We start from the raw sequence: 25,283 nt of genomic DNA on the forward strand, positions 1-25,283 counted from the left end.
CCTGGAACTCACTCTAGACCAGGCTGGCCTCGAACTCAGAAATTCGCCTGCCTCTGCCTCCCAAGTGCTGAGATTAAAGGCGTGCACCACCACACCCAGCTGTGGTTCTGTTTTAAGCAAGGGTCTCTGGTAGGCCAGATTGGCCCAGTCCCCCTGTCAGACTTCCAAGTACTGAGATTGCAGGTATACACCACCAAACCTATTCTTGTTTAATAAGTGTTTCACCATAGGCCTTACAATTTCCAGACACAAGTTACTTTGCACTCTGAAAAATACAGATCAACAGCCCCACAAAGCTGGTTCTATCCATTCTTTAAGACAAAATTTAAACTTGATCCTTATTCTCAGATACTTGAACTTTTATTAAACAATTGAAACACTTTTACAATGCCTTGCTGGGGGGCTGCCTCACAACTGAACCATCACTTCTGGTGAGGAAGAAACTATGGCTTCAGGTGCATAGCTTAAGTTTGGCCATGCACCATCATAAATGCTTCAACATCTCCAGGGACTGAAAGCTGCAAACAGAGAAGGGAACATCAGAGTAGGGTTCCATCACAAGGACCAGGAGACATGCCCACCCCCACCTACAACTCTGGAGCTCATTAACTTCACCTTCCATCAGTGACCAGTCAACATGCATGAAACACAGGGACAAAAATCAAATCCATGTAACCAAGAAGTGGGGGTGTGAGCGGGATGGGTTGATGCTACCTTATCTCACAGATTACTAACAAAACACAGAAAAGTCCAGGCAAAGTGAAGTAACAGTAAAGAGTCTGCCAATACAAGGGAGAAAAACCGTAACTAGAAGTAAGCCACACTTTATTGAACGGTTTAGATTTGCAATAGACTCATAGAATTAAAATAACACCAGAGGTGGAAAACTGAATTAGCAAACAAAACTTGCCAGTGCCCTCAGGCTAAGACTTAACTAAGTCAAGAGAGTACAAATGGCACTTAGATTTGTTTGGGGATCGGGAGTGTTATCAGCAGGAATTCTACAATTTAGCTTCTCTTCGAAAATCCCAAATCCCATGGAAAATACACCAAAATTACGGAGACCTTCCCTGTCTATCCCAGTGTGCATGCCCTGATGCAAACCTCAACATGAGGACTCTTTCCCAACCTCTTTATGAAAGGTACTTCTTCAATTCTTCAACCACTTCTTGAGGCTCAGGAAATTTGAGCTTTCGTGGAGGGCCCTTCTTAATACCAGTCCAGAGTTCAACACCTGGGAAAGGATGGGATAAAGCCAAATTATGGTGGTACTCATTGGTACCCCCTCCCCTCACTTATCAGGTGGCCGGGAATCGCTTCTTGCCGCCGCCCCCCCCCCCCCCCCCCCCCCCCCCCCCCCACCAATCGCGGCCTCCACTCACGGCTGTTGTCCGAGCGCAGCAGCGTCACCTCGAAGCTGCCCCTCCGCGGTTTGGACGGGTTCACTTGCACAGGTAGCTCTGGGGCCTCCAGTTGCAGAGCCTGGCTCAAGGCAGCAGCATGGCGGCCGTACACGCGTCAGCTCGTACTACAGACACAAGCGATTGCAAATGGGGTCTCTGGTCTCAGCCGCTAGAGCCAACTCTTTACCGCCCTCCTCGACTCCCCAACCCCTCACCAATGCTCAATGACCACGGTCGCGCCCTCCGCCAGTTTCTCGCGCTTGTCCGCCGTCTCCATAGGCGCGGCCCCCGCCTTACGCTTTCTTCCGTGGGGGGCCATGGCACGGATCTCGGGGATGGAGCGTTGGTGGAATAAGGGAGACGCAACTCCGGAGGGACAAACCAGCAGCCAGGAATCACAGATGCAAAATTCAAATCTCGCAGCAAAGGGAAGAGTGCGGGGGAGGGGGAAGAACACGTGATCTGAAGGCGGGACCTTCAAGCACAACTAGCTATCAAAAGGGAGTCGGCGCGGAAATCCGGATCAAACCACATTGTGAGGGGGTCTGTCTTGGGCGGAGACTGAGGAGTCTTGAAAGCCTCTTTTGGCTGGGGGTTTTCGGTATCTATACCTCCTCCTACCCAAGGATCCCCAGACCAATCTCAGGGAAGTCTACTCCACATTTCCAGGGCGTTTGTACATAGACTAAGACTACAGAATTCTACTTCGCACGGACATTGTTACTCCACATCTCCACGCGGTGAAACCAAACGAAACGGTTAAGTGTATTTTGAACCCGAGCCATTTACAATTCAGACGCTGTAGCTGGTGCCTATCTTCTCAGACACCCAGGTGAAATCAAGAGGATGGTGAGTTAGGGTTCATCTCTCCAACTGATCAAGACCCTCATCCACAACTTTAAAAAGGAAGCTGAGGTCTAGAGGTGTTTGGCTTTTAGAGTCCCTGGGTTAGATATTCAATTTTAGGATTAAAAAAACCAAACAAAGAAAAAAAGCAGTCCCCCGGCAGCTGCCCACTAATAAAGGAAAAACACCAAGGCAATCAAAAGAACAGTCCCTTTATTAAGGAAAGCTGTGGGATAGGAGGAGAGAACAGCTGTCCAGCCATGGGGCTTTCTTCTTCAGGCCCCACCACACAAAGGAACCTCTCAGGTTTATATTGCCCTTCTTCTCAGTTCCCACAACACAGGGTGGCCATTCAATTCTATTTCCAATGATGAAAATCATGGTTGAAGGCTTTTCATTGGGAACAGTGACCTTGAATGATAACACATACAAGCCTTTTGTGTGTTCCTCTGTCATGTGTTCGTGCACTACATGCATACAGTGCCAGCCAAGGTCAAGGAGCCCCTGAGACTAGAGTTACAGGCGGTTTAGCCTCCATGTGCTGCTAGGAATCAAACCTGGGTCCTCTGGAAGAACAGCCATTTCTCTTAACCACTGAGCCATTTCTCCAACCCCTTAAATTCCTTTCTCTTTAAGATTTACTTATTATATATAGTATTCTGCCTGCATGCCAGAAGAGGGCATCAGATCCCATTATGAACCATCATGTGGTTGCTGGGAATTGAACTCAGGATCTCTGGAAAAGCAGCCACCAGTGCTCTTTCTTAATCGATGGGCCATTTCTCCAACCCCAAACTTAAATTTCTTAATGCACAGATCAAGACAGAAAGGCCTAAAGGAAGAGGGGTCCTTGAGGAAAAATTCTAAGTGCTTTATACTGACATCTAACATTAGGGTTTAATTTAGTCTATGCTTTGCAAGCTCACTAGGAGGAATAATTAAACCACAGACTGGTAATATCCAAGTGTTGAATAGCAATTTACACATTGACCCAACCTTGGAGGGAAACCATTTCTATCTCTATCGATAAGATCACTCCCTTCGAGAAACAGTTGGCCAGGGCAGATGCGCCCTTCATAGTAGAATACTTCATGGTTCCCAGGATGCTTCTTTCAAAATCAGAAGCAGGCACAGTGCCCCCACCCAGGCACAGCCAAACAGAAATCAAAAGGCCTCAGGCAAGGATTGTGGTTATAGCTGGAACTGGGCCTCAAAGGTTCCTGAAATTGACAGGAGAGGAAGCAACAACAATGCAGGATCCTATTTGTCCTTCTTGTTTTCCCCATCTGGCACAGTAGTGGGAGCAGGGTCCACAGGCTTCTCTTCTGACATGTCTCCACCCTTTGAGTGCTTCTTGGCTCGTTGGTATAGCTCATTCAAGTTGAATTCTCGAATCACATTCTCCTATGCAAAAGAGATGAACACATCAACGGCTAGTGGGAAGGTAAAGTTCAGAGATCAGGAGCAGGAAGTATTTAACTAAGCACAGCCTATAAGCCAGAGGAATCAGAGGGCAGCTATCTGCCCTAACCTACCTTTGTTCTGATACATAAGTGTTCACTAGAGGCCAGTTATTGTGCCAAGAATTCTATCTACATGCAATTGTAAAGCAATATGAGCCAGGTGGTACTGCCTCCCACTTACTCAAGTTTAGCGATGAGGAACCTAATTGGCTACAGAATGAATACAGGCACTTGACAGACCAAGTCTTTACATTTTTCCTCAGCATGAGCAGCATATAACATAAATCTGCTGACTTAATAGGTGACATCCTGTAACTAATCTACATCCTCAAAACAGTGGGCAAGTGTCAGAATTCAGGATTAAACCCAGACTAAGTATAAAGCCCATTCACTGTTGTGTATCTTTCTCCAAACCACTGCCCATGTGTTTCACGTACCTCAGAAAAGGTCCAAGAGACAGCTCGTCCTTTCTTGTCAATCTGTGGCCGACGAATTACCTCCTTGCCACCTTGGAACAGGATCAGGGTAGGGAGCTGTTTGGTGAGGGGTGATGTGCTCACTTTGTACCTACAGGGTCAGATGAGGACTCTGTACAGTGCACCTGTATACATTACTTATATCACTCCAGTAATCCTCACTCAGGTCTTTAGCCCAAGCATCTACATACCGTGTGCTAACGTCAGTGTAGCGTCCAACATCTACCTTCCCAAAATTTAGCCCTGAACAGTTGTACCTGCGAAAAAAATATATTATTTAACATACTGAAAAATAAAGAGATGGATCGAGGGAAGTCAAAGTATAGCTACCTAGGTGAGAAAGGGAAAAACAACTTTGGATGTGTGAAGTTTAAGGACAAAGGAAAGGCGTTACAGAGTTTCTCTTACTGATATGCCTCACTGTGCATACTCACTTGAGGGACAAGTCCGCATAGATGGGAGCAAAGGACTGGCAATCATTAGACCAGTTGGCAAAGAACTCCACAATCCAAGTGACCCTCTTGTCTCTCTCCAGCTCCTCCTACCACACAGAGGGAAGAGAAAGAGGGTAAGTCACCTAGGCATCTGAGAAGGTTCAGACGGATGACGGTCCCGGGCTTCCCCTTTCCCATACAGGTACCCTGACAACATTTCCAGGTTTGTCTGTCCGTGCCAGGGATTGAATCCAGTGCCTAATACATCCGAGGCACTCACTTTACCACAAAAAAAAACAACAAAAAAAAACCCAAACAAACAAAAAACACTTTTGTGGAGGAGGGGAAAAGGTGGGGGGAATTAAAATAAGTATTTGTAAATTAATCAGGAGCTGGAACTTCCCCTGGAATTTCCCAGCTGTAATGGCCATCAATCTTTTTTTTTTGGGGGGGGTGGGGTTGGTTTTTTTAGAGACATGGTTTCTCTGTATAGCCCTGGCTGTCCTGGAACTCACTCTGTAGAGCAAGCTGGTCTCAAACTCAGAAATCTGCCTGCCTCTGCCTCCCAAGTGCTGGGATTAAAGGCGTGCGCCACCACGCCCGGCTTTTTTTTTTTTTAAATAACTAAAAAAAAGAGAATTAATTGTATTTATTGTGTGAGTGTAGGCATGTGTGCCACTGCCCGCTTCAGTCAGTTTTCTCCTTCTAGCCTGAAGATTGAGGCTTAGCAGCAAGGACTTTTTTTTAGTTTATTTTTTAATTATTATTTGTGTGTGTGTGTGTGTGTGTGTGTGTGTGTGTGTGTGTGCGCGCGTGTGTGTGTATGCGCACCATGGTGCACTTAAGGAGGCCAGAGGACAAACTTGTGCAGCTGATTCTCAAACTGTATTTCTACCTGGGTTCCAGCGACCAAGTTTCAGGCTGTCAGGGCTTGTGCAGCAAACATCCTTATTTGATGAAGCCCATCTCACCGGCCTAGCAGTCTTTCCTGAGACAGAGGTTTCCTACGGAGCTTGAACTGCTCTAGAACTCACTGTGTAGCCTACACTTCCTCAAACCTGCACCAACCCACTAAGCAGGCCTTTAATTCCAGCATTTGGTAGGCAGAGGCAAGAGGATCTCTGATTTGAGGTCAGCTTGGTCTATGGAGGAAGTTCCAGGATCAGCTTGGTCTATGGAGGAAGTTCCAGGATAGCCAAGACTACCCAGAGAAACCCTATCTCAAAAAAACCAAAATAAACATACAAAACAAAGAAACAAAAAAACCTTGCAGCAATGTAGAATAATACAATTAAACTTATTTCCATCTGGCTTCAAAAAATGAGACATAAATAATATGATATTTATCAGGCTCTGCACAATTACTGGGGGACCCCTAATCTAAATCTCTCGTGCTAGCTTGGCTACTACTCCAATCATGCTCCCCAAATCCTTGCTGTTTGCTGATTCTCTGAGTTATTTCTGCTCTGGTGTCCTAGGCAGGCATTTCCCTCTAGCATGGACTTCTGGTCCTAACTCAGAGAGACCTCCTGTCCTCTCCCTCTTTGCCTTCTACGTGCTCCTTCTCCTCATGGTCCCTACCTGTGAGCCCCAGATCTGGTAACTCAAACTCGATCCCACCCCCTTACTGGCTGTCGCTAGTTTTATTTAACCACTAGTTTAAATTGGGAAGCAAGGTTTATACAACAAAGGCTGGTACATGAGCTATACATGAGGATCCACTAGTCTGGAGCCACCATATCTTGGGGTATAGAATTTAGTGTTTGATTACAAGCGGCACCAGACCAACCCTACACAGTAATCCTACCTCAGCCTCCCATATTTACTTCTACCCTGAGGCACTGTCTTTATGAATAAAGAACACAAACCACAAAGCAGGAACCAAGACACAGAAAGTAGAATACTCACATCAATGGTTTTATCATTGAAGTACTTGATATACTCAGGACCCATGTACAGTGGGGGCTTGCAGGTCATCAGGAACACTGAACACAGAGAGAAAATGTTAAAAGATAACAAATAGGGCCTGTTACAGATTTGCTTGCAAACTCACTCAGAAATTTCAGTCATCGAAGAATACATATGTGCACATATTCCTCTTAAAACCCTGTCTAAGTCAACACCACCAGAGCGCCGCACACAATTCACTAGGTGCAAGATAAGGATCGGAATCTGGTCCTCAATAAACCAAACCTTTATCAAAGAACTTTACTATTTCAAATGATTACATTGTAGAACCTTAGCATAATAATAAAAGCCATTTTCTCACCTATGCAGAGTGTGAGGTATAGCAGGCCCATTCGAATATCCAGTCGGAAGAAAAGGATGGCGTTGGCCACTTTACTAAACATAAAGATGTTGCCTACGTGTTGCTCCACAGTGACTGGAACACAGAGATAGCACAGTCAGGCTGGGCTAAAGCTCCCACTCTTTGTCCCTCTTCCTGGGCTACTCTGAAGTAGGAACAGGAGGGAGAGGATCTAGAAGCCCAAGGTGAAACTAGCCGCTCCCCAACCCCCCCCCCCCCCCCCCCCCCCCCCCCCCCCCCGCACGAAATATGGACCTAGCTTACTAAATACACCATCCCTCCTATAGCACGACAAAGGAGCCTCAGCAGGGCATGAGTCCCAACCCCCAGCCAGTCCACAGCAGCAAAACTTACTGGATCTGCGGTTCTTCATCATCACAATGGCACTGAGGAACATCAAGATCTCCACTTCTCTCTGGAAGATATACAACAAAGTGGTGAGCCAGGCTGACGGGACAGGGGGCAAACTATAAAATGTAAAACGAGATCCAGCTTGAGTCAGTAAGACAGACAGAAGTGGAGCTGGCTGAGGGGTAGTGGTACCAACAAGTCAAAGGGGTCTACCCTTGGCAAATGGCTGGTATTGTTCAACAAATCCATGGCCTTTGGGTTTTCTCTTCTTTCTTTTTCCTCCATCCCTCCTTCTGTCCTTGAGACTTGGTCTCACTATCTTGCCCAGGCAATTTCTCCTGCTTTAGTCTGTATGGTAGGATTATTGGGGTGGATAACCACGCCCCACTGGTTCTCTTTAACGACAGTTGTGTGTGTGTGTGTGTGTATACACCCTCATGCATGTACTACAGCATATATGGGGAGGTTAGAGGACAACGTGCAGGAGTCAGTTCTCCTTTCAAACTCAGTGCTCCTCCCTCCTCAGCCTCTCAAGTGCGGGCCATCTTTTTTGTCATTTGATTTTGAGAAGGGATCTTGATATATAGCTGAGGCTATGATGTTTTGTCTTTCATAGGTCAAGCTGGCACTCAAGTCTTAAGTATGTGAGTTAAGGGAGAAAGAGTTCAGAAAGACTGAAAAACATAAGCACTTCATTTTCTTTACCATAGTCATCTATACCATATTGGTGGGATTTGAAGCTGTTATCGTAAGAGGGCCTAATGAAATCATAGAGCAATTCTTAAGAGGCACCTGGCAGAATTGCAATTTATAAAGAAAGACTCTAGAGTACAGGGATTGAGATAAGTAGAGTATCTGGTGTGCTCTTTTGTTTTGTGTTAGTGTCTAACTATGTAGTCCTGATGGATCTAGAAAGCCTATATAGACCAGGCTTACATCAATCTTACAGAAGTCCACCTGCCTCTGTCTCCAGAGAGCTGGGATCAAAAGGGTACAAACACAAGGCCTGGCAACAGTATTGTATCTTTAATGTAAACAAAGTTAATAATCTTATTTGAGAGTCCCAGAACATGTGAGGCCTGCCCAAGGTTATATCAATACCTTTAGGCCTTAAGTCCTGGTCATTGCCATTTTAGCATAAATACCTGTATAGGTATTTATTAGCTCTATGTCCACAACCCTTACGGCAAATGTTAATTGTTCTTACATATTGCTTCTTAGATGGTTGAGGGGCCTCCCTCCCCACACCTCATATTTTTGTAATCTTCCCTGTTTTTCTATCCCACCGCAGGAAGATAGTGTGCATAGTTACTATGCCCAGAGTATTCGATTTTCCATCCAAGTCATTTATTTTGTTGAGTCAGCGACCTTCGTCTGCCAGTCTTTCAGAGAATTGAATAAGGTTAGACAGCACTTTCTGAACGCTGTGTTACCTTGGGAAATCGCCTAATTACACTGTGATCACTTCGTTACAAATTAAACAAAAAAATTTAAATGGTATTTCTACTATTGGCCTTTTCTTCACTGGCGCCCCAGGTAACTTGGAATCACTGTAGAATACTGTTCATCTGTGATGGAAACCCTGTGTTTCTCCATCTTAAACACGGAGGTTATGACTAGATAACGGCCTAGGCTCAGCACTCAGTCTGTAAGGCGGCTACATCCCGAAACATGCTCCCAGATTTTCACATGCACCTGCAGGGCAGGGATGGTCAAGGTCGAGAGCTAGTAAGGCAGGGGGCGCTCACCCAGTCAAAGTCACACGGGTTGCCATCTTCGCGTTGCGTGGGGAGACCATTGCAAATCGGCGGCAGTTTCCTCACGAGGAGGAAAGCAATGGAAAGCAGAGCAGACAGAAGGCAATAAGGTCGGGCCAGCCATCGAGAAAGCCGCGGCACCGAGTACACCAAAGCAATCAGAGGCGCGAGGACAGCCATCTTTCCTGCCTAGTCTCTCGCAAGGCTCACTCCCGCTCCCCAAATCTTCGTCCTCCGCCCCCACCAGCAAGGCTTCTATTGGACCAAATATCAGTTGCAACGCCTCCAGACCCGGATGTAGATCTCTTATTGGGTGCTATAATGGATCAGAAAATGAGTTAAATAGTCTATTGGTCCTCATAGTTGTCGCTTTTCTACCTGAGTCATTTTATTGGCTATTAGTCTGCGAACCACCTACCTGAACAGTCTCTCAGGCGACGGAAGTAAGTTGCCGGAAGGTGATGGGCGGGGCTTAATGTATCCAATGATGGGACGCTCTTAGACGAAGAGGGTGGTACCCTGTGAAAGTACTGTCCAATCAAAGTAATTAACGCCCGATCCCGGGTAACCGGGAACGCAGAGTGCTATGGAGAACTTCACTGCACTGTTTGGAGCTCAGACTGACCCCCCACCGCCACCAAGCGCCCTAGGCTTCGGGCCTGGAAAGCCACCCCCGCCACCCCCTCCTCCTCCGGGAGGTGGTCCAGGCGCAGCCCCGCCCTCGACGGCGACCTCGGCCCCCGCAGGAGCGGATAAGTCGACGGCTGGAAGCGGCCCCTTCTACCTGATGCGGGAATTGCCAGGTGAGTAGTGTGCCAAGAGTAGCCAGTCAGATAGTAGTTCAGGTGACGGTGTGGCTAGCCTGTCCCCCTAGGTGTGAGATAACAGGGCTACGCGGGGCCAGTGGGCAACAGTGTCAGAAGCCCTTTGGCGATTCACAACCCTAAGGGATAACTTGATTTTTCTGGGGTGGGTTTGGGTTGGGTGTGAATATCTGGGACAACCTTCAGCGGGAAGTTCTGTGATCCGGGTTCTCTGACTGCCGTTTGTGACTCTATAAAAACGTGAGCCGTTGTTTAGAACTCGGGAGACCTGATTTAACATTTCTGGAGACGCTTAAGATTTTAGTTTAAAGTCTGTCACAAACTTGTTGGTTTGTAGCAAGTTGCCTTCCTTGTCAGGGACTCGGAGATTAACCTGTTCAAAGAAAGGATTAGAATTGAATCAATTCTAGCTTTCATAAAATTATTCGGGGAAATTGTGGTGGGGGGGCGTGGCTCAGTGGTAGAACTCTTGCCTGCTGTGCAAAAGGCGTCGCGTTCACAGAATCATCTCTGAGTAGGTAGCATTCAAGAATAAACAAAGCCATCCGTGTATGGATAGAGAGGAGATACTAGGTACAAGAAACTAAATCAGGAGACCTTGGGGGGAGGGTGGGGCTTGAAATATCTGAGGGGCAGAAGACACATTGGACCCAGGAAAGTGGAAAAAATCCAGTAGTGATGGGAAATAGGTAGAGGCTTTTATAAGGCAAGGTAGGTTGTTTAAAGTTCAAATTGAAGTCATTTCAATATGGGTGCGAAATGATCTAATTTAGTGATTTTTAGATATCCAGCAGAAACATGAGAAATGAAAATAGGATAATCAGAAGTTACCAGTCAGTGTTCAGAAAAGGAATGGTTTGGACCAGGGCTTAGCGGTAGAGAAGCAAATGAATACAGCATACATGTTAAAAGTAAAGCCTACAGAAATAAACAACTAAATATACACGAAGAGAGGAATTGTGAGTGTCCTGTACAAAGGGTACGGTAGTCTGAGAGTAGGAAGGCATGGAAAGAAAAAATTTGAAGAGCTAAAACTTAAGAGGCGTTCTGGACATGTTAAGTCTTGGGGAACTTGTGGTACTCCATACCAGCACTCAGGAGGTGAAGGCAGAAGGATCTGTAGTTCAAGCCCAGCCTAGGGGACATGAGATCCTGCTTCAAAAAAGAAAGAAAAACCTCAGTTATCCCAATGTCTATTAGCAAAATAGTTTGAAGTTCACATCAGTCCAGTGTGTAACAATATGTAATACTTACTATAGTCCTTTTAGATAGATAGGTATTGTCTGTATTTCTTAATTGAGAACTGAAGCATAAAGAAATGACTGTGTTAAAGCAGTTTTCTTTTTCCTTTGTTTTTTTGTTTTGTTTTGTTTTTTATTAAGATATGTATATGACTACACCATTGCTCTCTATGGACATACCAGAAGATGGTTGTGAGCCACTGTGTGGTTTCTGGGAATTGAACTCAGGACCTCTGGAAGAGCAGTTGATGCACTTAACCACTGAGCCATCTCTCCAGCCCATCTTACTGGGTTTTTGAGACATGGTCTCACTCTGTAAGCTTGGCTTGTCTCAAATTCATTGTAGACTAGGCTGGCCTTGAACTCACAGAGATCCACTTGCCTCTGCCTTCAAGTATGTACCATCATGCCCAGCTTCTTCCAGCAGTTTATCTTTTGCATTACCTATTCTGATTATACCATTTATTTATAGATCAGTTGATAAGTACTGACTATCCGAGGCAGATGCTGGGTGTGGTGGGGTTATGAGAAGTGGCGATTATTAAGCCTGGTCTTTAGGTCGCCTATTTTTTGAGATCCAAAATAGATGGTTTAAGGATTGTGCTTCTATTTTGTGGGTGTCAGTCGTATTTACTTATAGTTGCACTTCAACACAGGAAGCAATATTAAAAACTACCTGGTAGTTTTCAAGATGTGTTAGCCAAAATGACAGCAAGAGTAAGATGCCATTTGAACTAAACCCTGAAGAATTTATATAGGTAAACAAAATTAGAAAGTCGTTTTCTCAAAGGAAATAGTGTGACAGTTTTTTGTTTGTTTGTTGTTTTTTGTTTTTTTGAGACAGGGTTTCTCTGTGTAGCCCTGGCTGTCCTGGAATTCACTCTGTAGACCAGGCTGGCCTCCAACTCAGAAACTGGCCTGCCTCTGCCTCCCAAATGCTGGAATTAAAGGTGCCACCACTGCCTAGCTGTGTTACAGTTTTGTTGCTGTTGTTTTCTACCCAGAAGATAATTAGATCCATCTGGATACATTAGAAATTTTGCATGGAAGATTAGTGGTTGATTAGACTCCAAAGTTAAGTTGTACTATGATTAGGAAGGCTAGGGATGTAGCTTAGTTGGTAAAGTAAATGCTTAGCATGCATAAAGACCTCTCTCTATTCAATCTCCATACTTGACAAACCAGGCTTGGTGGTATACTTATATAATCCCAGCCCTTTGGAGGTATAGGCAGGAAGATCAGGAGTCCAAGATCATCATTGGCTACATGAGACCTTGCCTTAAAAAGGGCTATGGGAACTGGAGAGATGGCTCTAAGGTTATGACGTTAAGGACATTTGATGTTGTTCAAAGGACCAAGTTTGGTTCCTATAACTCACATGGGAACCTCACAATTATCTGTATGCAACTCCAGCTCCAGGGAACCCAATACCTACCCTCTGCTGGCCTCCACAGGTACTCAGATAATATGTGGCATACATCCATACAACACACACACACATATATACACAAATAAGATAAAAATAAATCTTTTAGGATGAATCAAGAGTCGGAGGCAGGTTAATCTCTGAATTCAAGGCCAACTTTGGTCTACATAGTGATTTCCAAGTCATGCAATACTTTAGAGAGAGACTCTGTATCAAAAAAATTTTTAAATAAATAAGTTTTTAAAAAATTATTAGACTCAAGTACAATGGGAATGTAAGTAGAGATCTGTTTGCCCCCCTCCCCCAATCATGCCAATCACACTAAGGCCTTCCACAAGCTACATAAGAACCTAAGCACTGCGCCATTGTTTTTTGTTTTAAACAAGAAGTATTGCTTGAGAGGCCATAATGATGTGAACAATACTTAGAACTTCAAGAAAAGGGAAAAATAAAATGAATCTGCATAGAATTGACATAGAATTGAGAATTCAAATTTGTTTTTAGAGTCATGGCTTTTTTTTTTTTTTTTTGAGTCATGGCTTCTTAAAGAGATTTATAAATCATTTTCAGAGAGCCAACAGTTCAAATAGAAGTTAAATCTCTATTTATTTTTTAGTGTTTATGTGTATGAATGTTTTCCTGCATGTGTGTATATGCACTGTGTGTGTGTGTGTGTGTGTGTGTGTACACCTGGTAACTAGGGAGGTCAGAGAAGACATCAGATTCCCTCTAACTGGATTTATATACACATGCCTGCAAGCTGCCCTGTGGGTTTTGGAAATGCAACCTGGGTCATCTCCTCATATTTACTTAATTCCTTGTTCTTTCTGTTTTGAGGCAGTTTCATGTCACCCAGGATGGCCTCACACTCCCACCGTCAAGGATGGCTGTGAGCTCCTTATTTCCTGCCTCTGCCTCGGCCTCCTGAATGCTGGGGTTACTCGCATGTGCCTCTTTGATATGCTTGAACTCCTTTTTTAGACGTTATGAAACGCACTGGCTGTGGTGGCTCGCACCTTTAGTCCCAGTTCTTGGGTGGTAGAGGTAGACCGATCTCTGCATTTGAGACCAGCCTAGTCTACAAAGCAAGTTCCGGGACGGGCAGGGCTGTTAAACAGAGAAACCCTTATGGAGGAAAAAAATTATGAAAAGCAACAAGTGCCTTCTCAACTGAGCCGGAAATGTAACCATCTGGAAGGAGGAGCACTAGCAGAAACAGGACAAATGAGATAAAACAGAAGGCGAGCCCAGTTAGGAGAGGCCCAGTAAGACTTAAGGATCCAACACTGTTGCACGTCACTCTTCTGAGTGATTTCACAGTGAAGAGAAGGAAACATGGAGAGGAAGACCTAGACCAGAAGGAAAGTGCTTGTTTATGTCAAAAACGTTTTAATGTATAACCTGGCACTAACCAGTCATGTGACTGAGACACCATCTCTGCCTTCACAGTTCAGAACCTAAACTTGCCCAAGTAAATATCATTACCTGGATGCTGTCATAATTATCAGTAAGGTTGCAGAGTAGATATTTCTACTCTTTCATTTTGTTCATGTTAGCATATTTCTATTCTTTTGAAAAAAAGTCAGCCATTGAATATTTTAACATTGAATATAATATTGACTATTTTAACATTGAGTATCTGTAAGTGAACTGTAAGGTTGTTATACTGGTCCACAGAGATGTTTCTGAGACATTTTATGAAAAGCAGAACAGTATCTGATACAATGTCAAGTAAGTTATTCTACTTAGCTTTTTCTTTTTCCAGTTTCTATCTCTGTCCTGTTGTGTTCCATCACCTTTTCATCCCTCTAACCCATGGTATAGTATTTTGTGTTTGTTTATTATATGTTACTGAGGTGGGATGTTTGAGACAAGACTTTGATTAGGTAGCCCAAACTAGCTTTTGAGTGCAGCTGCCTTGCCTCAGCCTTCTAAGTCCTGGCATTACACCTTCCAGTGTGCACCACCGTAACTGGCTATCATGTTATTACAGGTTTAGTGTCTATAATCTAATATGCTTATCTAAAATGTTTCCAGTTTTACAGTTTTCAGATTTCAGAATATTTGCATAGATACTCAGTTGCACATACTGAACCTAAATATTTGAAGTCTGGGATGCTACAAAATATAAAACTCTTTGACTGCTAGATTTCACTTTCTCATTTCAGATTTTTGACCTATGGATGCTCAATGTACCAACTTTGCTTTTGTTTCTGTTTGGTTTTTGTGTGTGTGCACGTGCATATGTGTATGTATGTTTGTTTAATTGTATGATTTTTTAAAAGATTTATTTATTATATGTAAGTACACTGTAGCTGTCTTCAGACACCCCAGAAGAGAGGGCATCAGATTTCATTACAGATGGTTGTGAGCCACCATGTGGTTGCTGGGATTTGAACTCAGGACCTTCGGAAGAGCAGTCAGTGCTCTTAACTACTGAGCCATTTCTCCAGCCCTGTGATTTTTTTTGAGACAGGGACTCTGTGTAAAATAGTCTTAGCTGTCTTGGAACTAGCTTTGTAGACTAGGTTGGCCTTTAACTTAGAGATCTGCCTGCCACTCCCTCCCAAGTAAATGCTGTGATTAAAGTTATGTGCCACCATGCCTACCTTTGTTTGGTTTATTTCTTTTTAAAAAAATTATAATTGTGGTGGCTTGAATAAGAATGGCCCCCAGAGGCACATATATTTAAATGTCACCAGGGAGTGGAATTCCTTTAAAAAGATTAGAAGGATTAGGTGTGGTCATTGAGGATAGGCTTTGGGGTTTCAAAAGCCCATGTCTGGGCTGAGGATAGCGCTCAACTCCTTCCCTAGCACCATGCTCTCACCATGCTACCCAACATGATAATGAACTAAGTCTCTGACACTTGTAAGCAAACCTTCTCATAATTATAAGAGTTGCTGTAGCCTTGTCTCTTCATAGCAATAGGACAGTGACTAAGACAATATTCTCCTTAAGTAGATTTCTCATTTACATTAAAATATAGTCCTTCCTGGGGCTGGAGAGACGGCTCAACAGGATATGCAAAAGAGCCAGATCAGTTCCTAGGGCTGCTCACAACCTTCCTTAACTCCAGTTCTAGGGGATCCAACCCTCTCTTCTGACTTCTGCAGGCATCAGACACACATGGTACACATGCATAACATGCAGACAAAATAAACATGCATATTAAGTAAATCTAAAGGTTGTTTTTTCTTTCAATTTCCTTCTGAGTTACTAACAGAAAGTTATCTGCTTTTGGTATAATCTCATTATTACTGTTTTCTAGGCAGCACAGAGCTGACGGGTAGCACCAATTTAATCACACACTACAACCTGGAGCAGGCCTATAATAAGTTCTGTGGGAAGAAAGTGAAGGAGAAGCTAAGTAACTTCCTGCCTGACCTGCCAGGGATGATTGATCTCCCTGGCTCACATGACAACAGCAGCCTCCGCTCCCTCATTGAGAAGCCTCCTATTCTTGGTGGCTCTTTTAATCCAATCACAGGGACCATGCTGTCTGGTTTCCGCCTCCACACTGGCCCGGTGAGTCTCTTTTTGGGGAATAAGAAAGCAAATAGCCTGAAAGGCATGAGGTAGTTTTCTGTCCAAATCTGTTCTTTCATAATTTACTGAGAACAGATGATGGAAGAGAGGATTTCTCTCTCTACTCACCTGGACCTTCCTTTGTTCCCTCAGTTGCCAGAGCAGTGTCGTCTGATGCATATTCAGCCACCCAAGAAGAAGAATAAACATAAGCACAAACAGAGCCGCACCCAGGATCCTGTTCCCCCAGGTAAGGAGCACCTCTTATGCCGATGGAGACACTGGCTCAGGTGTGGCCTGGCCTTTCCAGTTATGCTTAGTTACTCTGGACCACCATTTTCCCCAAGAAGAAATTCATTTAATGACATTTCTTGGGCAAGTAGTGACTTAGCACAGGTGCTCTAGCACCACCTCTGTATCTTTTCTGGACATATGAGAAAAATAGTAGTTAGGATTTCTAGAGTTATATTTTCCTGTAGCCTTAAGACTTTGTAGCAGTAGATCTTTTGTTGTTGTTAAAATTTATTTATTGTATATAAGTACACTGTAGCTGTCTTCAACACACCAGAAGAGGGCATTGGATTCCATTATAGATGGTTGTGAGCCACCATGTGGTTGTTGGGATTTGAACTCAGGACCTCTGGAATAGCAGTCAGTGCTCTTAACCACTGAGCCATCTTTCCAGCCCTATAGCAGTAGATCTTAAGCTCAACAGGTTATAGACTCTTAATGCTTCCTACAGAAACACCATCTGATTCAGATCACAAGAAGAAGAAAAAGAAGAAAGAGGAGGATCCTGAACGAAAAAGGAAGAAGAAAGAAAAGAAGAAGAAGAAGGTAGGGGCTGTTGTGGTTGGGACTCAAGTTTTCCCTGTGTCACCTTTTCTTTTTATTTCATTTATTTATTTTTCTGTAGTTATGAATACATGTGCTTCCCCACATGAGTGCAGTGTCCCGAGGCCAGAAGAGGGCTTAAGTCCTGGAGCTGGAGTCACAGCTATGATGGTGCTGGGAACTGAACTCAGGTTTTCTACAAGACAGTATATGCCTATAACCACTGAGCCATCTCTCCAGCCCCTTATTGAGATAGTGTTTCACTGGGTTGTTCTAGGGAGGTCTTGGACTTTGTTTGTAGTGCTTCTGCTTCTATTTCCCAGGTAAATGAGATAACAAGTTTATGCTAGCAGGCTCATCTTGTATTATTTACTTAGATTTTTTGTTGTTTTGTGACAAGGTTTCAAGATATTGTCTTGGTTGGCCTCGAACTCACTGTGTAGACCAGGCTGGTTTCTATCTCAGAGATCTACTCGCTTCTATCTCCAGAGTGCTAGATATAAGGCATGCACCACGACATCCAGTTAGGTCCATCTTTTAGTTTTTGAATGTTCTTACTCTTTTCTTTGTTTTCTCCAGAACCGACATAGTCCAGACCACCCAGGTATGGGCAGCTCTCAAGCCAGCAGCAGCAGCAGCCTTCGCTAATAGGACTACTGGACTTGGCCAAGGATGGCTTTCCTGTTGATAAAACTGCTGATAAAAACTTGTCTTCCAGGCACTTGGACCCTGTTGTGGGAGCATCCAAGAGCTGGAGAGGGGCCAGCCCCTGCTGTGCATGTGACTAATACACTTTAGGGAAGGGCCATGCTTTTTTACCAATTGGCATTTTCATGGATTCCTTTTTACAAGAAGCTGTTTTTGTTTTTTTTCCCCTCTTTTGTGCAATTTGATTCTAGGACTTCAATGTTTTGTTTTAAAGCGTGTTTAACAAACTGACCAGTATGGCTGCCTTTTAAGAGGCAAGTGCCATTCTATTTGAATCAAAGTTTAGGACAAGGCATTAAGGTGCAAGAGATTTTAGATCTTGCCATCACATTATTTCCTTAGCAGGCTGGAACTGGAAAATCAAAATGGGACTAGAGAACATGGTCTGAAAACAATAACTTGCTACTATTTTCCTACCATAGATAGGAAATACTCGCTGATTATGCTCAGAGCAGAGTGCATGGACGATCTTCACCTTTCACCTGGAAAGCTGGCCCAAATAAGGTTTATACCTGTGTTTATATACCACAGGAAACTGGTGAGCCACAATCACCAGTATATTTTAGCAGGAAAAACCAATTAGTATTTGTCTCATTATGCTCCCACCGTTTTCTGGGGCCTGACCCTTAAGACTTGTGAATACTAGGCAAGTTTTATCTTTTCCTTTCCCTCTCTTGACTTTTCCCTACATACTTTTTAAATGAACCTCTGGCAAGAAGTTTAATGCTGGATTTGGTTGTTTTGAAAAAGGTTTTGGTTTGGGTTTTGTTTTTGTTTTTTGTGGGTTTTTTTTGTTTGTTTGTTTGTTTGTTTTGACACATCACACTATGCAACCTTGGCTGGCTTTGAACACTAGGCTGGCCCCAAGCTTGAGAGACCCATCTGCCTCTACCCACCAAGTTCTGGGATCAAAGGTATACACCACCATGCTTAGCTGTTTTTACTTTCAAAAGAGGAAACTAAGGAATAGCAAGAGATTCAACAGAGAGGATGTTTTTGTTATGAAAAGCTAGGTTTTTCTCACCCAGCAGGGCATTTAATTTGATAGCCAGAATAAAAACAACCAGAGAATGAGGTTTCTCTTTTGACTCTGTAAGTAAGACCATTCACCCTGCCTTAACCAGACAAATCACAAGTCAGGGGGGGGACTGGTTAGATCAGGATTTATTTTATTCCTTGTTGGTTTAAAATGGCTAATCAGAATAAAAAAATTAAAGGGTCTCTGTATAGAGGCTGGAGTCTTCCCTGTTTAAAGGTTAGAACCCAGCTACCCCCTCTACCCAGCACCATATTGAGATGGGCTAAGGGGTAAACCCCAAGGGACAATCGGAGGGGCCTAGGCCTGCCACTCCTTCTCTCTATCCCATTTTTGGCATGTGATGAAAAATATTGCTTTTTGGATTCTTCTCTCCTGGCCTTGGATTTTAAGATTTTTCTGAAAATTATAGGGAAGCATTGAAGGGGCTCACTGAAGCCCAACACAGTCCCTGTCTCCCAAGAATGGAGGGCAGGGTTGCCTGGTGTTTCTTAAATTAGGCCAAGCTCTCTTCCTGATCTCCCACCACCGTCATGGAATTGTGACCCCTTTCCTGGGGAAACTAGATGTGAAGGAGCCTAAAAAACTCTCCAAGTTCTTTTATCTGAGAACCCCAGATGTACCCAGGTTTCTTTCCTAATCTCTTAGCACCAGCAGAGAGTGCTACTTCCTTAGTCGGTAACTGGGACAAAAGAGAGGGAACCATTGAGAAAAGGAAGACTTTAATGTCTCTCTTTTCCTGCTGGTCTAAGGAAAGGGAAGAATAAAATCCCCCTCCTTTTTATATATATATATATATATATCTATATATCCCTCCCTTGTTTTCCCATCCCAGGATAGATATATAATTTCTTTGATATTTATAATATATATATATATATATGTACACACACACCTGGTAACGGAGAAGAGGAAAAAAATAGAATCCGTAACAATAATAAAAAAAATTATTTCTGGTTTAAAAATGATCTGGTTCCCTCCAGGGCGAGCAATTGCACAAATGTCCTCTGAGTCTGGTCCAGGGATCAAGGAAGGGAAGGTCTTAAAAGATCAAAGGAGGGGGAGGTGCCACTCCAGTCTCAGGGTCCCAACTCTCCTTAACCTCATGGCATTTTGTAAAACAAACCTCATCCTCATGGAGTCGGTGATTTAAAAAATGTCCATGCAAAGAACGGGAGCCCCTTGAAGGAAGGAAGGTGGCCACCTGAGGCCCTTTGGTGTAGGTGCAGAGGTGTGGGGGAAGGGAGGCGCCAAGATTCACACAGAAATCTCATAAGTGGTGCCACCCACCCCTGACACCTTCTTGACTCCTCCCCTTGTGGGGCTACTGAGAGGTGGCTGGCCTGGGCCAGGGGAAGCTGAGCCTATACTCTTGGGCTGCCCATTGGATTTGCTGTAGGTGGTCTTGAGCTGTACTTCATCTCTGGGGGAAAAAGAAGAAACAGACATCAGGGAAAGATGCACAAAACACACACAACATACACACAAAGGGTCTAATACCGGGGTGGGTAAGCTTTTTCACATTCCTTCTTAACCCAAACAATCCAGACCCTTTTACTTTATTGATATGCTTAAAGTAAGACTGATTGGTTTCTCTTTCTCCCCAATTCATTCCTATCCGAGGCTCTCATATACTTAATTTCTAGCAAATACAACTTTCAGGAAGGCAGGATTAAGGTAATATATCAGTCTTCAATGTCTTAAGGAGGAACTGTTTATGAAGGCAATCAAATGTGAGAAGAGCTCTCAGAATCCCAAGTCTACCTATACTAGAATCACATACAGCCAAAGGCCTGATGCCTTCACTTACTAAGCTGAATGAAGGAGGATAAGAAAAATACTTACTTGGGTGTCAGTAATGGCTGCAATGCTACTTCCTCTGTCTCTGAGACACCAGCTGGGGCTTTTTGGCTGCTATAGGATATTGATCGGCCCAGGTAGGGGGCAGTTGTGCCTGGTTCAGGGGACCCTAGTCCCCGGCTTCTTAGCCCATCTGGTTTGCCAAAACGGGGGACAGCTGGGCGTCCCAGTGGAGTCTTGCTCAAGGGTGATCTCTTGGAATCATCTGAGGAGGAACTAGTACGGGGGGCATGGCCTGAGCCTGGTGTTGACTGAATGCCTGAGTCTCCCAAGCCTGGTTCTTCCTCACGGCCTGCAAGTGGAGGTGACTGTCGTAGCAGCTTCTCTCGTTCCTGGAGGGAGGCCACAATGTGGCGAGACAGATTGTCATAACGGACTGGTGAGGGCTCTCGGTGTGGTGGGCCAGTTGGCAGCAAACGTGGATGCCTCTCGGCTTCCCGTTGCTGGGCCAGCCGGGCTGACAGGAAGGGAGAGGTGTAGCCTAAAGGTGGGTCTGGCTCAGGCCCTGCCTGTACTGACTCAAAATCAGGGCTGTCTGAAGGAGTGAGTAGGCTGTCATAAGATAGACTTCCATTGCGTGTCTGATTGGCCAGGCTCTTATAGGAGGTGGAGGTGGTGCCCTCTGAACGAATGGACTGCAACTGGCCCAGCTCAAAGCCCGTGCCCTGAGCTGACTTGAGGCTGGAGGAACGTGAGCCACTGGACAATGGATCAAAATGAAAGCTTTTGCCAAAAGTGGGAGACCGGAAGCTCTCTGGCTCCAAGCTGGGTTCTGAGCGGTAGCTGGGATGGCGGCTGCTATCTGCAATTGAAGTTGGCTCCTTTAAGCTGTCTCCACGACTCAACTGTGGAAAAACAGTAAAACAGTCTTAGCAATCCTTTTGATAGCTGCCAGATACCAGAGCCCAAAGACCCACTGAAGAACAGAATTACATGCCAGTAGTATACTTCAAACTTGGTCATCATATGGTTTGCCCTTAAGGAAAAGCTGTGACTTGGAACAAATACCTCATTTTAAGATGCAAGAAATGAGGCTTACAGAAACTAAGTAACTTGGCAGAGGTCGTTTCTCAAATCAGATCTGACACTAATTAGTGGTTTTATCTAGTATGTATCATTGCTCCTTTTTTGATGAAAAACACAAGAAAAATTCAACTCCACTAGTGCCAATAATCAGTAAATCCCCTTAGCTTTTATGTTCCCTCCTCCTTTCCTCCAGAACTAACATAGGTTATGACCCCACTTCTTAGAAACACAGTACCTTGGCGCTGGAAGAATGAGGCATGGCGGCTGATGTGCTACTGCTGCTGTAACCTGGTCGATACTTGTACATGGTAGGTGTAGGGGGACTGTCCTTGCCCAAGAGACTGCTATCTACAGGGGAAACCCAGAGAGAACTACTTTTAGTAAAGTTAATTCTTTTAACCTTTATAGGGTTTCTCAAAGTATAGGGAAAGGACAAGGTAGAATCAAAGTCAAGGGAACAAGATTGCTATAGTCTAAAGACTATAGTCCCAGCTACTCAGAAGGCTGAAGGAGGAGGACAAAGGCTGAGCAGACATACACATGCAAGCCAAACTCCCATATACATATGATAAAAATTAAAAAGCAGTGATCAGGCCAGTCATGGTAGAACATACCTTTAATTCCAGCACTCAGGAGGCAGGGGCAAGCAAGTCCCTCTGAGTTCAATGACAATCTGGTCTACATACTTTTTGTTTCTTTGTTTTGTTTCATTTTGTTTTTCCAGGAGGGTTTCTCTGGCCCCGTCTGTCCTAAAACTATGTAGACCAGGCTGGGGAGTGATTTATTATTATTTTATTTTATTTATTTTTGGTTTGTTAAGACAGGGTTCCTCTGTGTAGCCCTGGCTGTCCTGGAACTCACTCTGTAGACCAGGCTGACCTCGAACTCAGAAATCCGCCTGCCTCTGCCTCCCAAAAGCTGCCCAGCTTATTTTTTATTTTTTTAAGAGCAAAGATCTAACCTAGTTTCAGAATTTGTAGTGGCCAAATGCATTAAACATATCAAGAAATTCTCTGACTCATGCAAACTCTCAAAAAATAAAAGCAGCTTGCCATAAAAGCCTAAAGATCTGAGTTCAATTCCCAGAATCCATAGTGGAAGGAAAGAACCAATTCCTGGAGGTTGTCCTGTGATCTACTCACCACCACCACCACCAGCAGCCTAACACACACACTATCCACATACACAACCTAAGATTGTAAACAGTAATTCTCTGGAAAGTCCAAATCACTGTCTATTACTAACTGGCCTCCCTCCTTTTCTAGCTATTCAAAGAAAACTGCTGGGTGTTCTCAGCCATAATTCAACAATTACCTCCCAGCTGTTGCTCATTTTCTCCTCAGCTTACATGGTACCTCATTCTTGTCTTCTATCTCTAGGATCTCACAGGTCAAGGAAGCCCTTACCCTCATTAGTAGCCAGGCTGAGGTGTGTTCGAAGCCCTGTGTATCGGCTGAGGTCCGGCTTAGGAGGAGGTGGAGGTTCCGCATCTGCAGACTGGCTCTCTGTTATCTCTAGGCTTCCCTTAGACTAATAAATGAAGAAACAATCAGAGAGGGAAACTATTAAGGTAATATTAGATCGGCATAATGTAAGTACTGGGACAAGAGTCAGCTTGGGGATAATAAAGGACAAAAGTTGAGTGTCTATCATCTGAAAGATGTTATGTGTTATGAAGACATGGAAGAAAATGGCTCAGTGTCTATTGTCATTGAACTTGAAATCTAATGAGGAAGCCGGACGTGGTGGCGCACGCCTTTAATCCCAGCACTCGGGAGGCAGAGGCAGGCGGATTTCTGAGTTTGAGGCCAGCCTGGTCTACAAAGTGAGCTCCAGGACAGCCAGAGCTATAAAGAGAAACCCTGTCTCGAAAAACCAAAAAAAAAAAAAAAAAAAAGAAATCTAATGAGGAAAATATCTGTATTTAAGTGACTTTAACACAAAGATGAACATTCAATGCAAGTTTTTATCTCGTTGCCATGGGTGAAATGCCCTGGGTTTACCTAGCTCTACTTTCCTATTTTCTCACCTTAGTCCTCCTCAATTCTCCCTGGATGCCATTATCCATGATCTTCACAGTTACCTGCCCATCTGACACTTCCGGTCGAAGGAAAGGAGGTCTGATGACAATTGTCTTCTCTTTCTTTGGTCTCCCCAAATACCTGTGAAGCAAGAGTGAGAAGGCTTTCACTTTTTTTTTTTTCTGATATTTTCTTTACATTTCAAATGTTATCCCCTTTCTCGGTTTCCCCTCAGGAACCCCCCCATCTCATCTCCCCTCCCCCTGCTTCCAGGTGTGTGTTCCCCCACCCACCCATGCAGTCCCACCTCCCGGCCCTTGAATTCCCCTTCACAGGACCAAGGGCCACTCCTCCCACTGAAGTCCAACAAGGCCATTCTCTGCTACATATGCAGCTGGACCAATGGGTCCCTCCATGTGTACTCTTTGGTTGGTGTTTTAGTCCCTGGGAGCTGGGGAGGGGGGACGACAGGGGGGGGGTCTAGTTGGTTGCTATTGTTTTTCTTCCTTCACTTACTATTACATTCAAAATTTCTACTTGCATACCATCTAGGAAGCATTGTGCATATGTAATAAGCAGTCATGGGCTGAAGTATATAGCTCAGTGATAAAGAACAAGACCCTCAGTTTAATCTTTAGCATCAAAAACCAGTCCTGGGGGCTGGTGAGATGGCTCAGCGGTTAAGAGCACCGACTGCTCTTCCAAAGGTCCTGAGTTCAAATCCCAGCAACCACATGGTGACTCACAACCATCCGTAACAAAAATCTGATGCCTTCTACTGGAGTGTCTGAAGACAGCTACAGTGTACACACATATAATAAATAAATAAATAAATCTTTAAAAAACAAAATAAAACAGTCCTTTCAGAATAGTGTACAAGTTAGTATTGAAGATCAGCGAGTCTCTTCCTTGTAGCACTTACTATTCTAAGAGCAAACCCTTCCTAAAAGGCCATTTTCCTTTAAACTTCCCTTAATCAGAACAAGCCCAAAGGAGACAAAAGTTTGACCAAGAATGAACACTAATCCAAGGGTGTGGGTATACCTGGGTGCTGGAGAACTGCAGAGGACACGGCTAACATTGTTACAGCAGCCATTGGTGAAGGGATTCACACCTCCCCGGAATTTACCTGTAACCTAGGAAATAGAACCCAGGTAGGTCAGACTTATGCCAAAGGACAAAGTGACTGTGCAGCCACTCTTTCAGGTAAAAAACTGATACTGGTGATGATAAGAATAGAGATTCTAGAGTGAGGATTCTTAGTTCAAATTCTAAGCCTACCTCATGGAAACCAAGCCCAGTATCAGTTTCCTGTATAACATGGGGTTAAGTACCTTTCTGAATATTGACTAAAATAATCCCCAGGTGGATTCCCTTATATAAATGGGCACAGTAACTCAAATAGCCTATGCACACTAATTCATCTTTCCATCATTATACCAATACTATACCTAATACAGCATGTTATATAAAGAATTGTTGTATTACTTACAGAACAATGCTAAGAAAAAGGATGTGTATACTCAGTACTGATGTGATTTTCCCTCCCCATCTATATTTGATTAAACCTAAAGAATCCACAGATAGGCTAACTACAAGACTAAGTAATTAACATTAGCTACTATTATGTGCACAAAAATAATCTTTAAGCAGTACTATGTATTTCCTAAAGTCTGTCCCAATTAACTTCTATAAATTTGCAGACTAAATATTTGTTAAAAGAATTATAACAAGACCATTT

The 25,283-nt window shown here is 44.0% G+C and overlaps 4 protein-coding genes across 6 annotated transcripts in view; 1 reads left to right on the forward strand and 3 right to left on the reverse strand.

Moving 5' to 3' along the window:
* Window positions 1-323: 323 nt before the first annotated feature.
* Selenoh (selenoprotein H) lies at window positions 324-1,838 on the reverse strand. 2 transcript variants are annotated; one of them, XM_021156678.2, is made up of 4 exons: window positions 1,619-1,838; window positions 1,383-1,528; window positions 1,130-1,234; window positions 324-518 (listed from the first exon to the last, which is right to left on the reverse strand). In XM_021156678.2, the coding sequence occupies exons 1-3, from the start codon at window positions 1,720-1,722 to the stop codon at window positions 1,134-1,136; spliced, it is 351 nt and encodes a 116-aa protein (XP_021012337.1). In that variant the 5' UTR covers window positions 1,723-1,838; the 3' UTR covers window positions 324-518; window positions 1,130-1,133. The 2 variants fall into 2 exon arrangements, with proteins under 2 accessions (XP_021012337.1, XP_021012336.1); XM_021156677.2 differs by having other exon boundaries at window positions 1,105-1,234.
* A 605-nt stretch (window positions 1,839-2,443) lies between these two features.
* On the reverse strand, window positions 2,444-9,522 carry Tmx2 (thioredoxin related transmembrane protein 2). The gene is made up of 9 exons (XM_029471473.1): window positions 9,457-9,522; window positions 9,030-9,354; window positions 7,285-7,345; window positions 6,892-7,005; window positions 6,531-6,607; window positions 4,623-4,729; window positions 4,380-4,445; window positions 4,150-4,279; window positions 2,444-3,653 (listed from the first exon to the last, which is right to left on the reverse strand). Exons 2-9 carry the CDS (start codon window positions 9,216-9,218, stop codon window positions 3,510-3,512), a joined length of 888 nt encoding a protein of 295 aa, XP_029327333.1. The 5' UTR covers window positions 9,219-9,354; window positions 9,457-9,522; the 3' UTR covers window positions 2,444-3,509.
* A 42-nt stretch (window positions 9,523-9,564) lies between these two features.
* Med19 (mediator complex subunit 19) lies at window positions 9,565-18,826 on the forward strand. The gene is made up of 5 exons (XM_021154635.2): window positions 9,565-9,841; window positions 15,801-16,057; window positions 16,211-16,307; window positions 16,800-16,894; window positions 17,471-18,826. The coding sequence occupies exons 1-5, from the start codon at window positions 9,625-9,627 to the stop codon at window positions 17,537-17,539; spliced, it is 735 nt and encodes a 244-aa protein (XP_021010294.1). The 5' UTR covers window positions 9,565-9,624; the 3' UTR covers window positions 17,540-18,826.
* The window catches only part of Zdhhc5 (zinc finger DHHC-type containing 5), a 29,157-nt gene continuing 22,450 nt past the window's right edge, over window positions 18,577-25,283 (reverse strand). The window contains exons 7-12 of one of the 2 annotated variants that reach the window (XM_021154618.2): window positions 24,587-24,678; window positions 23,551-23,683; window positions 22,928-23,051; window positions 21,757-21,869; window positions 20,481-21,340; window positions 18,577-20,058 (exon numbers count right to left, since the gene is read on the reverse strand). In XM_021154618.2, the coding sequence (XP_021010277.1) occupies window positions 19,893-20,058; window positions 20,481-21,340; window positions 21,757-21,869; window positions 22,928-23,051; window positions 23,551-23,683; window positions 24,587-24,678 (1,488 nt within the window). In that variant the 3' untranslated portion in view covers window positions 18,577-19,892. The remainder of the gene's footprint in view (window positions 20,059-20,480; window positions 21,341-21,756; window positions 21,870-22,927; window positions 23,052-23,550; window positions 23,684-24,586; window positions 24,679-25,283) is intronic. The other variant, XM_029471468.1, reaches the window with a different exon arrangement.

The sequence above is a fragment of the Mus caroli genome, chromosome 2 (genome assembly GCF_900094665.2).
Source record: "Mus caroli chromosome 2, CAROLI_EIJ_v1.1, whole genome shotgun sequence".
In the NCBI taxonomy this organism is placed as follows: Eukaryota; Metazoa; Chordata; class Mammalia; order Rodentia; family Muridae; genus Mus; species Mus caroli.

What these genes read in the sequence shown, in the direction of transcription:
- Tmx2 (XM_029471473.1), bottom strand. Translation starts at nt 9,218, where the DNA reads ATGGCTGTCCTCGCGCCTCTGATTGCTTTGGTGTACTCGGTGCCGCGG. An exon ending in ACCCGTGTGACTTTGACTGG is followed by an intron (nt 7,346 to 9,029) that starts GTGAGCGCCCCC and finishes TATATCTTCCAG; the next exon opens with AGAGAAGTGGAGATCTTGAT. An exon ending in GATGAAGAACCGCAGATCCA is followed by an intron (nt 7,006 to 7,284) that starts GTAAGTTTTGCT and finishes TCTGTGTTCCAG; the next exon opens with TCACTGTGGAGCAACACGTA.
- Med19 (XM_021154635.2), top strand. Translation starts at nt 9,625, where the DNA reads ATGGAGAACTTCACTGCACTGTTTGGAGCTCAGACTGACCCCCCACCG. An exon ending in CCTGATGCGGGAATTGCCAG is followed by an intron (nt 9,842 to 15,800) that starts GTGAGTAGTGTG and finishes ACTGTTTTCTAG; the next exon opens with GCAGCACAGAGCTGACGGGT. An exon ending in AAGAAAAGAAGAAGAAGAAG is followed by an intron (nt 16,895 to 17,470) that starts GTAGGGGCTGTT and finishes TGTTTTCTCCAG; the next exon opens with AACCGACATAGTCCAGACCA.